Source organism: Salarias fasciatus, chromosome 23, assembly GCF_902148845.1.
Source record: "Salarias fasciatus chromosome 23, fSalaFa1.1, whole genome shotgun sequence".
In the NCBI taxonomy this organism is placed as follows: domain Eukaryota; kingdom Metazoa; phylum Chordata; class Actinopteri; order Blenniiformes; family Blenniidae; genus Salarias; species Salarias fasciatus.
Window position 1 is genome coordinate 9,878,562 of NC_043766.1, and position 12,020 is coordinate 9,890,581.

The following is a 12,020-nucleotide window of genomic DNA, read 5'->3' on the forward strand; positions in this document are numbered from 1 at the left end:
AAATGAGCAGAGGTTGATCTTGCTGTAAAGGATTAGTGCTCATCGCTGCACCACCTTTGCATGTGAAGTTTGAACTCAAGGATGGCATAATTACATTTCTATAGGAGACAATTATTCGTTATGTATATAGATGTGAAATTGTGTCTCCACTTGCAGGACTGCATACAGGGCAGTGCTTGGAGTTGAAAAGACTTAAGTTTAAACTAAGCTATGTCCTCAAACTGACTAAAATGACATGGCACTGCAAAACCATTAACTGGCAAGCTGATGCAGCTTCAGCTCAACATGAGAGAATAAATTCAGACTTGCTGCCCTGACAGCTTATGCAATGTGCCACAGGAACAATTAAGCACCTATGAAAAAAGCATTTATTAATACCTTCCAATAAAAGACATGTGCAACCATTGCATACAACTGTTGTATGAGTTACGTTTCATTAGCTGTGGTTACTTCCCAATTTTTTTTCAAGGTAGCAACTGTAAGCAGGTAGATAATCGGAGTAGCTTGCATCTAATCCCATGAGTACAAAATCAGCTAGTAGGTTGGAGAGCAGAGTTCGTCTAGCTGAAGTGTACATCAGATTCTTGTAGGTCCTATTTTTATTTGCTCATGTATGAAAAGCAGAAATTGATTAAGAAAAACAATAAAGATTGTGGTTGAGGGTTGCACTGCATTCCAAGTCATTGTTGGTGGAATGCAAGAGTTTGTAAATGTCCACAGCACTGCAAGAACCAGAAAGCTTGCGGCCTTGTCAATTTACAAGTTGATTCCTCAAAGTACCGTAAGGGGTCACACAGATTGAAATTCAGTGTTCAGCTAAAGGACCACTGGTCTATTCCTCTTCTATAGCTACTGCTTTCTCTCACTCAGTCATGGAGTCCTGAAGACAGCAGAAGCCAGGCTACACCCAGACAGGTTAAACTCATATTCACACCCATGAGCAATATGAGTCATCAATTAAACTTAAATACAAACACGCGGTGGACATACACACACAGGCCCCTAACCTGTAAGTCACATCAGGGAAATCCTTGCTGTGGAGCATTAATGCTAACCCAGGGTCTCAAACCCTGTTCCTGGAGACCCTCTATCCAGCCTGTTTAAGCTGTCATTCTGACAGACAAATTAGGAGAGCAAAACTAAAAAGAACAAAAAGTAACATACAACATCTTTTATTCACACTTTCTATAGTACAAGTTATGACATACAGCCTTTTGTAAGGAGAGCTCTGCAGCAGATGCAGATGGAGAACTGATGCTGATGCTGAGTTGTATGCTGCTGCTCAGAGGTATGGCTGGTCTGTAGAGAGAGCGGGAGGTTGGTACACTGCACCGGGGGTCACAGGAAGCTTTGGTGCTTCAGCAACTTCACTGGAAATGAGTAAACACACATCACACAAAGGAAATAGTAAAAGATTCAGAAAAAACATATAGATTTGAGATCACAAATTTCATAAACAGCTGTTGTGCTGCCACACTGATTTATCAACAGCACAGTCTTTGAATGGTGTCATTCAACAGAAATATGGATGACTGGAATTACCAATCTTTACTTCACAAATCTGGTCAGCTGTGATCTTCAGCATGTTCAGCACCTTTTTAACATGATAACCAAGAGCTGCTTTATTCACCTTCCAGCGGTAAGAGCCTTCTGAGCAGACATCACAACTGTTGCTGGTACCGACTCTCTGCGGCCATCTCTGGTAAAATAGTAGTTGGCTGCATATTTGTGGCTTGGACCGACTGGCAGTTTGGGTGGTGGCTGCGTCCTGTAGGGTAAAGAGATGTCAGTATTACCCATATTTCCTCTGGTTAAACGCAGACTTTTTCAACCTTCATTGGGACAAATAAAAGCCTGAGGGGCAGCACATGCCAAGTACTGATGACACCTGCGATGCTGCAGAGTATTTTTGAGGGGAACAAGTTCACATACATTTTATTTTTCAGTTCTAAAATTTTAGATATGGTCTTTAGCAGATCCACGGCTTCCGAGACTGCTGAAATACTCTATTTACACCCAGTGTAGGTACTGTCCTGTTTACAGCTGATGAAACTAATCCAAATTGCTCATCTAGTTATTATTTTCATTTCAAACACTGATTCTAATCAATGTCGTTTTGGGAATGTAAGTGTTTTGTGACAACATAACACGATTTAGTGCACAGCACAATGAAACATATTTAACATTTGTTAAATACCTTTCAACTTACTTGAAAGGTATTTTCCAGCAAAAAAGTGTCATTTTTGGTAGCAAATACATGCAATCATATAATATTGAGTCCAACTAAATATATATAGAAATATTTATTCCAGATTTGAAGTGAAGCAATAGAATTGACTGACATTATAGTTCCAACACACTGCTTGTCATATTCTTGAACTGCTGATGGTTCCCAGGTAGTAATAACTGTCATCTCAGCAAGTTGTCATCCAGTTTTGCTTGAAGCTAGCCTTAAACAGGGTGATGTATTGCCATGAAAACCCCATGAAGAGCGTGCTTATACAGACAAAAAAAAAAAAAAACAGATCTTTCACTCAGTCCTACCTCTTTGCGACCTCCTCATATCTCAGCTGCAGTTTGGCCTGCAGGTCATGCTGAAAACACAAACAGCTGAAGTAAACACACGATCAAAAAGATTCATTGTGTCCGTTTCTAGTGAGAGTAACTTTAGCTCTAATGCACCGACAGCTAACATCAACCACACCGCGGCTCTGCCTTTACTGTGCGGCTTCAAACGAGAAACTCATCCCGACATAATGTGTGGTGTCTTCACGTTGTGTCCTCTCCTTGTTTCTAAAGCTCGCCCCTGGTTTTGTCTCTTACCCCTGATAAGAAGTTCCGCAGCCTCTGGATCAGTTTAGTAGCTGTAGCCATGTTAGCTGTTGTGAAGGACACGGCTCTTCTTCGCTGGAGGTAAAAAGGCGCCGCTCGGCTCAGTGCTGACACCTGGCGGCCAACCGGATCACTGCGCCACGGCACTGCACCCAGTTTCAGTCTTGATCTGAGTATCACGCATCATCCATCCATCCATCCATCCATCCATCCATCCAGCTTCTGAGTCAGTGGTTTCCATCACTGTTTCAATCTTTCTCTTTAGCTTGACACATCACTATTTCTTCTCCTGTTGTTCACTTTGGTGTACCGTTGTGTCTTGACATTCAGCATGCACATATCCTTGAGATAATTTAAAACATTTAAATTTGTGTTAAAAGTTGAGTGCCTCAATCCACAGTTATTCATTTCAGCAGAAACAAAGATTTTTCATAAGAGGTTTGTTGTTAACATCAGAATTCCAGAAATCTCACATCAGCAGTATTTATCGTCACGTCTGTCTTCTTCTTCTAGGGCACTCTTGAAAATGAGACCCACTTGTTTAAACAAATGTTAATCAAATAAATATATTCTTATCACTTCAACTCAGGGTCATAGTGGGCTGGAGCCAATCCCAGCTCAGTGTGGGTAAGGGCAGAGTACACCCCGGAAAACAACACTCACACTGAAAGTCAATTGGAGAAAACCTGCATGCAGAGAGAAGTGTACAACCCTGATAAAACCATTTATGCACTAAACTCTAGACACATTAAGTAGTTGTAGCTTTGATTTTAGGATTTTATTAAGGCTTTGATTTTTTGTGTGTTGTGTTGTATTTTGCTCTATTCAGTAAGCACTTAAAGGTTAGCACTTCATTTTCATTGTTGTAATACAATGACAATAAATACATTCTGACTGGAGGCACAGAGAGACCCTGAACTGCATCCAAAGTGAGGCTTTAATCATTAAAGAAACTGAGGATTGTAACAGAATGGAAGTTGGATGAATTGGAAGTTGAGCTTGTAACAATCTGAAGTTGAAACGATATGGTGCTCAGCCTTTTAGAAACCTTTCACCAATTTCAGAATAGTCAACAGCTTAGTTAATCACGCCACTGCCGCTCAAAGTCATAATGAAAGCAGTATATTATCACTGTTTCCTTAGAAACTGGCTGCCAGAAAATTAACAGTGTGTTGCATTCCATCATATTATGTTAAGACACTTTTTTCACCTAAACACGGGCAATTATATATTTTTTTCTCTAATCAGAGCTAACAATGGCAAAGATCAGAGGAATTCAATGTTATGAGGAGTCAAGGAGAAATACAAAGTTTATTTGTTGCACGAGAAAACACAGTACAGGGCGACACCGCCAATATACCATGCAGTCAAGTATTACAGCTGTGTGCTTGTCTCATGCAGCATGCACTGAACAGAAGAGTCCACAGGAGAACACATGCACGCATACAACAGATTTTCCTGCCACTTTGTTCAGGATGAGCACATCACACCAGCTGACCTGCAGAAATAATCACCTCCCACTGCAGAAACATGAAACTTTTAACTGCTGGAGGTCAGCAAACTATGTTCACATTCATATCAGAATCCAGATTATCCAAAAGAAAGATCCGTTTCTCCCTTTTTCTCCTTTTGAAAAACTTAGATGTATTAGTGACATTCTGTAAAGCTCTGCAGCCCATTTTAAAGCTGTGCACATTTCAATCCATAGAAGTCAATGAATCTAAATTTGTTTATGTAAAAATTACCTTTCAATTTCTTTGACACAAAATGCTAGAATTTCATTTAAAATAACAGGACTAATGAAATTTGTATCATCGTCATCCTGCTGCATTTTGAAATGCCATATAAGACATCATTCCAAAATAAAACAAAACAAAAACAACAACAACAAAAAAACAAAACAGAAAACTAGTGGCAAAAACCAGGTAACACAAAAACATAAAACCAAGAACGGCTTTGTCAAAACCAAGCAAAAACAGATATGTAACGTCAAGGAGATGCGTTTCCTTCTGTGGTATCAAAGAGGATAGTTTCAACATATTCAGCCACAGGATACAAAATGTTTGTACAGTACATAGCATGTTTGTTCATTGTAAACACTTGTTTTAAAATGCAGACGATAACCCAGGCCACTGTTTGATGTCCTGGAAGGCTGTGCCTTCCAAACTGTTACCAAGGTGGGGGGTGGGGGGGTCTGAGTAACACATCGATGGATTAATTTGATACTTCTCGAACAGAAGACCAATAGAAAGTGGATACAAAAGCCAGTTAACAGTGACAGGAAAATTACATTTCAGGCGTCACTTCTGTAGTGAAAACGTACATCCAGACAGCAAGGATGTGGATCGCATTTCTGCATCCCAACAAGACACGATTTTATAAAACAGCTTATCCCTTCAAGTCAGAACTGACAAAGTTGTGGTGCCACACATCATTGTGCATATGAAGTCCTTCAATACATTTGGAAATATACAGAGCCTCATTTCTTTTTTTAGCCAAAATATACATCAATATTTGTACAATACAAAGACAAAAAACACTTGTTCAAATGAGCCCTGGGTTTGGATTCACTGTGGATGTGTCCCTCAGCTGTTTCACCTTTGACATTTATTACAAAACTCATGTCAAAATACATTAGTGCACATTCCCTCTCTGATGTAAACATCACTACACAGTACATTAAGGAGGTGCGGACCATTCAGGCATGAAGGTTAAATGATGCTCATGCCAAACTGTCACGCGCCTGATTCCAGAAAATAATACTCCAAAATACAAAGGGATGCAACACTTTCAATGTTCAACATGACATGGCAAAGTAATTAAGCCCAAAAAGGTAAGCTAATATAACAAAACAAAAAAACAAACAAACAAAAAAAAAAATCTCTTTATGCCCACCCTCTGCCCAACGGTTGCACGCCTTTCTCTTAATTGACATACCGGGTTTTTTTTCTTTGTGTTTTGTTTTGTTCTTGGTCGGTACTGTGTGGCTTTCAGAACCGCAATTTTCCGGAGGTACCCTACTGAAGAAATCAGTAAAGCTCTATCCATATATCTTTCAGACATTTTATAAGCCATCGCCGAGTTATTAATTAGTAAAAATCCCACAATAACCTGACCCTCCATGTTTTCATTTAGCACAGCATTGTTATGAAGCCATAACAGACAACTCTTTACATCTGCAGGTCTGATAAAGATGCCAGTGAGTGTGAAGCAAACCAGACCTGAGCGCAACACCCCCAACTTTTTGTGGCGACCAAGAAACTCAATCCAAAGTGTGAAGGTCGTCTTTTTGTGAGCCGCACCATGACCCTCAGTTACTGTGATTTGAGAAGGGGAGGAAAAAAACAAACAAAAAACTGTGACCCCAAATTCACACCTCAAGTTATATGAATTACAGAAATGAGAGTTGTCACTGAAATACGAGCCAAACAACAAAGCTAATCCTTCGTTTCCTGACAGGTTTCTTCTTTCTTTCACAAAGAGATTGTTTCACGGTTGTGCAAACTTTGGAAAATGTCATACACTGTTGCTGTAGTTATTTTGTTTTTCCTGAAGCATGATTAGTCCTTCATAGCTTTTGTATGTTGAGCATTCTGGATATTGTGGTGCCAATAAAGGAGCTGCACTGAAGAAGCAGTACGGTGCTGTGCAGTGTGCATATTCTACATGTGAGCCCAGAGCAAAAAGTAAGGACATTTTTGTTTTGTAGACATTTTTTTTGCATCTCGACAGTGAAAGCCTATATCCACTGCATGACTAATGTAGCACTGTTTTTTTGACAGTGTAAAACTGATTTCCAAATAACACTGTAAAAATAAAAAATCTACTTAACAGAAATGTCTTTACTTTTTGTGCTGTTCATATTTTCGCTTAAAAGAAAGGGTCCTCCTGGCAACAGATCAGACAGTGAGGCTTCAGTGATTCGGTTGACAGAAATCAGCCAAGCTGAAGGTTTGAAGATCTGCAGCAAAACCACAGAAGTTGTGCGAAAAAAAAAGAAAAAAAAAATTTCATACCATTTGGTCCCAGTTATACCCAGTATCTCTCCTCGACTCATCCGTACCTCAACAATACACTGAACATCATTAGAAAATAAAACTTCATTCAAAATACATAAACCCATGTGTCATGGATACAAAAATGCTGACTGGGACTATTCAGCCGATGAGAACTTCCCTCTTTCCCTGTTACAAAGGATAGTACTTTACAAACGTAATAAATAAGACCTGACACTGTGATGCCTCCAGGCATATATTTACATTAGAAAATTCAAGTAAAATTTTCTGTTTTTTTTTTAACCACTTAAGTATGTAAATGAGTTCTGGACTCGCAGCTTGTCGGAGTGGGACTGGAAACAGCTTGGCGGAGTGAGTCCGCTGATGAGCTGTCACTTTCTCGACTGCCCTTTCTGAGCAGCTTCCTCTCTGCTCTCGGGCTTCTCCGCTGCCGGAGCAGCCTGAGGCCCACGAGGAACGGTTTCTTCTGCCCGGCTGCAGCTGCTCTCGGTAAGCAGATGCTCCATTTTTGGCTGCTGAGCTGACATGCTGCCCACCTCGGGCTCGGGCTTTTCCTCCGTGTCCTCTCCATCCGAGCACGGCTCCCACTCGTCCTGCTCCTCGCTCTCCGTCGAGCCCTGCACGGCGATCTGCGGGACCAGAGTGAATCTCCTCACTGCCGGCGCCTCCAGCTCGACCCCCTCGCTACTCTGAGGCCGAGTGACCACCCAAGCTGTCCTCTGCTGCTGCTCCGGCTGCGTGTTGGCTCCTGAAGCCGTCCCGGGAGCAGAGCTGCTGGCTTTCTCCTCTGGCTCGTCGAAGCTCACTTCCTGCACCGCCTCCTGCTTCTTGAACGAATCCCGCCGCTCCGACAGGTTCAGCTTCCGCATCACGACCAGCTGCTCTGATCTCTCGATGCCCGCGTCTCGTATCCTCTGGCTGCAGATGTAGCCCCCCAGTCTGCTGTGGTCCGCACCGATATAAGAGCCTCCGCAGGCAACTTCCACTTCTGAGTCGCCCAGAAGATCGCCCTCGCCGTAAAACGGGACCTCCAGCGTGTGCCTGCGGGGAGTGTATGACTTCTTGTCAGCGTGATAGACTCCGGACAGCTTCTCGGCTGACTGCACCCTCTTGAGCAAGGGGGAGCGCGGCGGCTCGGCGCTGCGCGGACGCACAATGTGTCGAACGATTGTCGGGGGCGAGAGAGTTTTGCCATGGTACGTGTGAAGCGATTTCGCAAAACCCGGCAGTGGAGAGGGCGAGCGCTGCGGCGAAAGGGGCTGGCTGGAGGACGAGGATGAATTGCATGCCAGAGGTGAGGGGGGGATGTTGCTGGTTGACTTGCGCCGGCCCACTTTAGTGTAGCGCTGGGTGTTCAGTTTGGAGCCCAGGCCGTGAAGCGAGCTGGGCCGGATGTGCGCAGCGGGGGAGCTGGGAGAGCTCGAGCATGGAGACGTGCTCTGAGGAGAGTTAGTGTCTGGGGAGGAGAAATAAAACCATCACTACTGCAACATGCCACGGTGAAATATTTAACCGCTAGCTGCTCACATGCGTTGTTTAAACTTCATTTAATGTGCGACTGCACGTCCTGCGGTGTTGAACTCACCCAAGCCCTGATGGTCGGGCGCAGGGCTGCGGCAGGGCGTGGAGGGGCCGGGGGAGAGGCTGTGTGTGGGGGAACCTGGAAGACTCTCACTGGAGGAAACGGAGTGATGGAGACCTGAGGAGAAGCTGCGGCTGCTGTGCATCACTGTGCTCTGCTTCGACAGTTTCTTCAAGATGCTTCGTCGTCTGGAAGAGAGACGACGTGTGGAACTATGAGCTTGCTTTAAAGTTGCAGTTTTTCAAACACTCAAAGAGGGAAGTGAATTTTTTGGAAAAATCTTTATGATCGTTAATTGCTGGTAAATAGAGACAAGAGTTCGTTTCTCATTATGACTATTATTAAAAGTGATTCTCGATAAAAAAAAAAAAAAACACTTTCATAACAATAAATGTAACATTATTATAATTTCTGCTGAGGTTTTGCTGTTGCATCAGTGTGGCAGTTTTAGCCTTTTACTCAAATATTATGAAATAAATTGTGATCCAACAAGAGAGAAAGAGACAGAGAGAGACAGAGAGAGACAGAGAGAGAGAGAGAGAGAGAGAGAGACAGAGAGAGAGAGAGAGAGAGAGAGAGAGAGAGAGAGAGAGAGAGAGACAGTGTGTTTAGGCTACTGTTTTTCTGGGACAGCACAGCGGACCATTTGGTTCATATGTTTGATTTGGCACAAAGTTTTACACCAGATGTCTTTCCTGACAACCTGAGCAGCTGAGGACCAGGAGCCTTGCTGAAGTAAACGAGCTGTTGAGTCATTTACTTATCAATACAAGATTGTTCTAACAAACTTAGGACATATTTACAAAAAAAAAAAAAAAGCAATTTCAAGAGTTGAACAGAAAGAAAAGGCTGATTATTGATGGTAAACAACAAAAAAAGTTTCCAACACAAGATGGCAACAGAGGACACAGATTATCTGGTGCTTGGCAGCAACAGCAAGTAAACAGGATGACTAACACAGCAGAAGTGAAGGAGCAGCAGTAAACAAATCCTCACCTGTCATAATTATCTCTCCTCTTGCTCTTCTTGCTGCGGCGGGCCATCTTGCCTTTGTGTTTAGTCTTTCGGGCTGGACCGACTTTGATCGACGTGTTCTCCAGAGCTATGGTCTGCAGCGAGACTTTGCTGCCGCTCTGCAAGATAATATTGTGCTGAGTTGCAGAAATGTATTCTGAACTGGACCACTGAGTTGCCAGAGGAGTGTTTGCCAGCTGCCGTACCTTCAGCAGCAGTTCGATCATCTCTGGGTGAACCAGGCCCTGAACAGACTCTCCGTTCACGTGGGTGATAAGGTCTCCGGTGCAGAGACCTGCCTGGTGAGCTGGGCTCCCCTCCTCCACACTCTTAAAACAAGGCAGAGTTTCATTTCAGCATTACGTTACGTAACCACCCCTTCGAGTCTGAGATCAGCAAAATGAAACAAACAGAATCTGCAGTTTCACTGTAGCGCCGGTTTCGGAGGTAAGACTCACCGACACCATGTGATGCACGGTGTAGATGTCGCTGTCGCCCATGTAGACCCGGATGGCCTGCAGGGTGAACCCGTACTTCTTCCCGGAGGTGTGGATGATGATGGGCGGCCTCAGGCTGCTGGGGCTGAAGGCCAGATCCCGATTGGGGGACGAGTCACGAGACGAGGGGTTGGAAGACAGCGAGCGTGGGGAGATGGGACTGGGCTGGAGGCAGCTGGGTGATTCATCTGAATCGAACACAGACAGGACTTTATACACACCCGTCGGCCAAAACATTATGACCACATGCCTAAGATTATCCAGGACCTCCTCCCTCCCTCGCTGTCCCACATGATATTGAGAGTTTGGCTTGTTGCTTCAGTGTGATGAGGATCGGCAGGTGTACCTGGAGTGATTATGAGGGAGAGAGCTGACACAGAGGCTGACTTGGGAACCTTCCCTCCACATGGAAGCCTCTGTCTGTCCGGCGTCTCCAGCTGGTTGCCAAAGCGCTTGGGAGCCGCTGGGTCTTTAGGAGAAGAGTGTTTGGCCCCGGTGCTGTTGCTACGGATTCTAATCCTCCGAAGGTTTGACACCACGACCTCAGCTGACAATAAATGAGATTAAACACTGCGTTAATATTTTGGCTGAGAATCCTTCTCTGAAAAGCATCTGGAAATGAGGGTGTGTGAAAATCCTGGGCTAACCTTCGTCATCGGTGGAGAGAGCGAATCGGGGCATCGTCTCAAGGCTGTGAGTGCTGCTCATCACCAGAGGACTGGTGCTGCGCTCAGACTGGGAGGAGCTCGACGAAGCTCGAGGGCGAAGGCTGCAAACAGTCAAAGACCAGTTGGACAAGTAAATCAAGCAATCACTACAACAGCCGTGTCTTCTTACATCTTACAGGGAGACACAAGAGAGGTGACACAAAGGGCTGGTCAGTTCTTCTTAATTAGCTTTCCTAATTCTGGCAGTAATCTATTTTAATTCAGTAAAAAAAAAAAAAAAAAAAAAAAAAGTCACAAGATTAGCTTAAAGGAGGAAAAAAGTTTTACACATGTGCATCTGAGTCAAAACTGGAACGCAGTATTTCATTGTGTTTTTTCAAGGCAAGAAAGGAAAAGTGTCAACACACCACCCTCCACCCAGTTGGCGTTCTGACCAGTAAAAGTGGAAAGCTTTGGCTGATTTCAGTTTAGGGTGTCAATCTTGTTGCCTGTGACCTTTCACTGTGTGAGTGAAAGCTGTCATTTTATAACGACAGAGCAAAGAACATACACAGTGCCTGTGGGCACTGCGATCATTCAGAGTCCCACCGAAGGTGTTTCATATGAACAGCTGCTGTTAAAGTCAACGACGGCTTTGAGTCATTTTTATTCTCCAAAACAAACATCAGTGACGAGTTGCAATACAACTCAAAACTCAGTAGTTTGCGGCTGGAGACTACCTGGCCATGCGTCCAGAAGCCCTGCGCTCCGCGCTGCTGTCTGCCGGGCTCAGTGACGGACCGAGCCCAGTTACAGAGTCGCAGCGGTCGTCCTTGTCTTCGCTGTGGCTGCGGTCTGACGAGAAACTGAGGTTGGACGGCGTCGCCAGATGTTCCGTGCTGCTGTAAACCTGAGAGGAAAAACGGAGGGATGTGAAACAGACTCCGCATGTTCTGGCAGCGACTTTGAAGAGTTGAACTTCTGTTTCCCCAGAAAGGTCAGAGAGCGACACACACACTGCACATTTATCATGTTGACGCAAAATAAAATTACACAACTTTTAATTTTACCACAAAATTAGCATTCATTTTATCAAACGCTTTAGAAGGGACGTCTACTAATTGAACCATGCTGGGAGTGTTCACCTTGCTGAAGCGATGCGACCAGGAAGCAAATTGCCTGATTTCCAGGGAAGACTCTTCGTCGTTTGTTTCCTCATCCTCGTCAGATGCCAGATGATGATAGCGCTCTGAACGAGCTGAACACAGAGGAACAGGACACAAAATCAAACAGGAAATCCAACAGTCTAATTCCAATCATACATGAACTCATCGCCCAACACACCACTATCCTGACTGACTGACTTGAAATCAGCAGAGCTGGTGATCGAAGGAGGAAGCTGAGTTCAGCAGAATTCTTACGAAAGATAAAT

The 12,020-nt window shown here is 44.0% G+C and overlaps 2 protein-coding genes across 5 annotated transcripts in view; both read right to left on the reverse strand.

Annotated features, from left to right (window-relative positions):
* Positions 1-1,156: 1,156 nt before the first annotated feature.
* Positions 1,157-2,950, reverse strand: ndufa7 (NADH:ubiquinone oxidoreductase subunit A7). Its single transcript, XM_030082872.1, has 4 exons — positions 2,824-2,950; positions 2,545-2,594; positions 1,631-1,768; positions 1,157-1,370 (listed from the first exon to the last, which is right to left on the reverse strand). The coding sequence occupies exons 1-4, from the start codon at positions 2,872-2,874 to the stop codon at positions 1,283-1,285; spliced, it is 327 nt and encodes a 108-aa protein (XP_029938732.1). The 5' UTR covers positions 2,875-2,950; the 3' UTR covers positions 1,157-1,282.
* A 1,168-nt stretch (positions 2,951-4,118) lies between these two features.
* mast3b (microtubule associated serine/threonine kinase 3b) overlaps positions 4,119-12,020 on the reverse strand; it is a 43,944-nt gene continuing 36,042 nt past the window's right edge. For all 4 annotated transcript variants that reach the window (XM_030082868.1, XM_030082867.1, XM_030082871.1 and 1 more), the window contains 9 exons: positions 11,734-11,846; positions 11,329-11,498; positions 10,589-10,710; positions 10,288-10,488; positions 9,903-10,129; positions 9,651-9,773; positions 9,427-9,563; positions 8,434-8,618; positions 4,119-8,304 (listed from right to left, as the gene is read on the reverse strand). In XM_030082868.1, the coding sequence (XP_029938728.1) occupies positions 7,220-8,304; positions 8,434-8,618; positions 9,427-9,563; positions 9,651-9,773; positions 9,903-10,129; positions 10,288-10,488; positions 10,589-10,710; positions 11,329-11,498; positions 11,734-11,846 (2,363 nt within the window). In that variant the 3' untranslated portion in view covers positions 4,119-7,219. The remainder of the gene's footprint in view (positions 8,305-8,433; positions 8,619-9,426; positions 9,564-9,650; positions 9,774-9,902; positions 10,130-10,287; positions 10,489-10,588; positions 10,711-11,328; positions 11,499-11,733; positions 11,847-12,020) is intronic.

Excerpts from the sequence above, each read along its gene's own strand:
- ndufa7 (XM_030082872.1), bottom strand. The coding sequence starts at position 2,874 with ATGGCTACAGCTACTAAACTGATCCAGAGGCTGCGGAACTTCTTATCA. Across the intron at positions 2,595-2,823 it reads TGCGGAACTTCTTATCAGGG|CATGACCTGCAGGCCAAACT; the intron begins GTAAGAGACAAA and ends TTGTGTTTTCAG. Across the intron at positions 1,769-2,544 it reads TATGAGGAGGTCGCAAAGAG|GACGCAGCCACCACCCAAAC; the intron begins GTAGGACTGAGT and ends TTTACCCTACAG.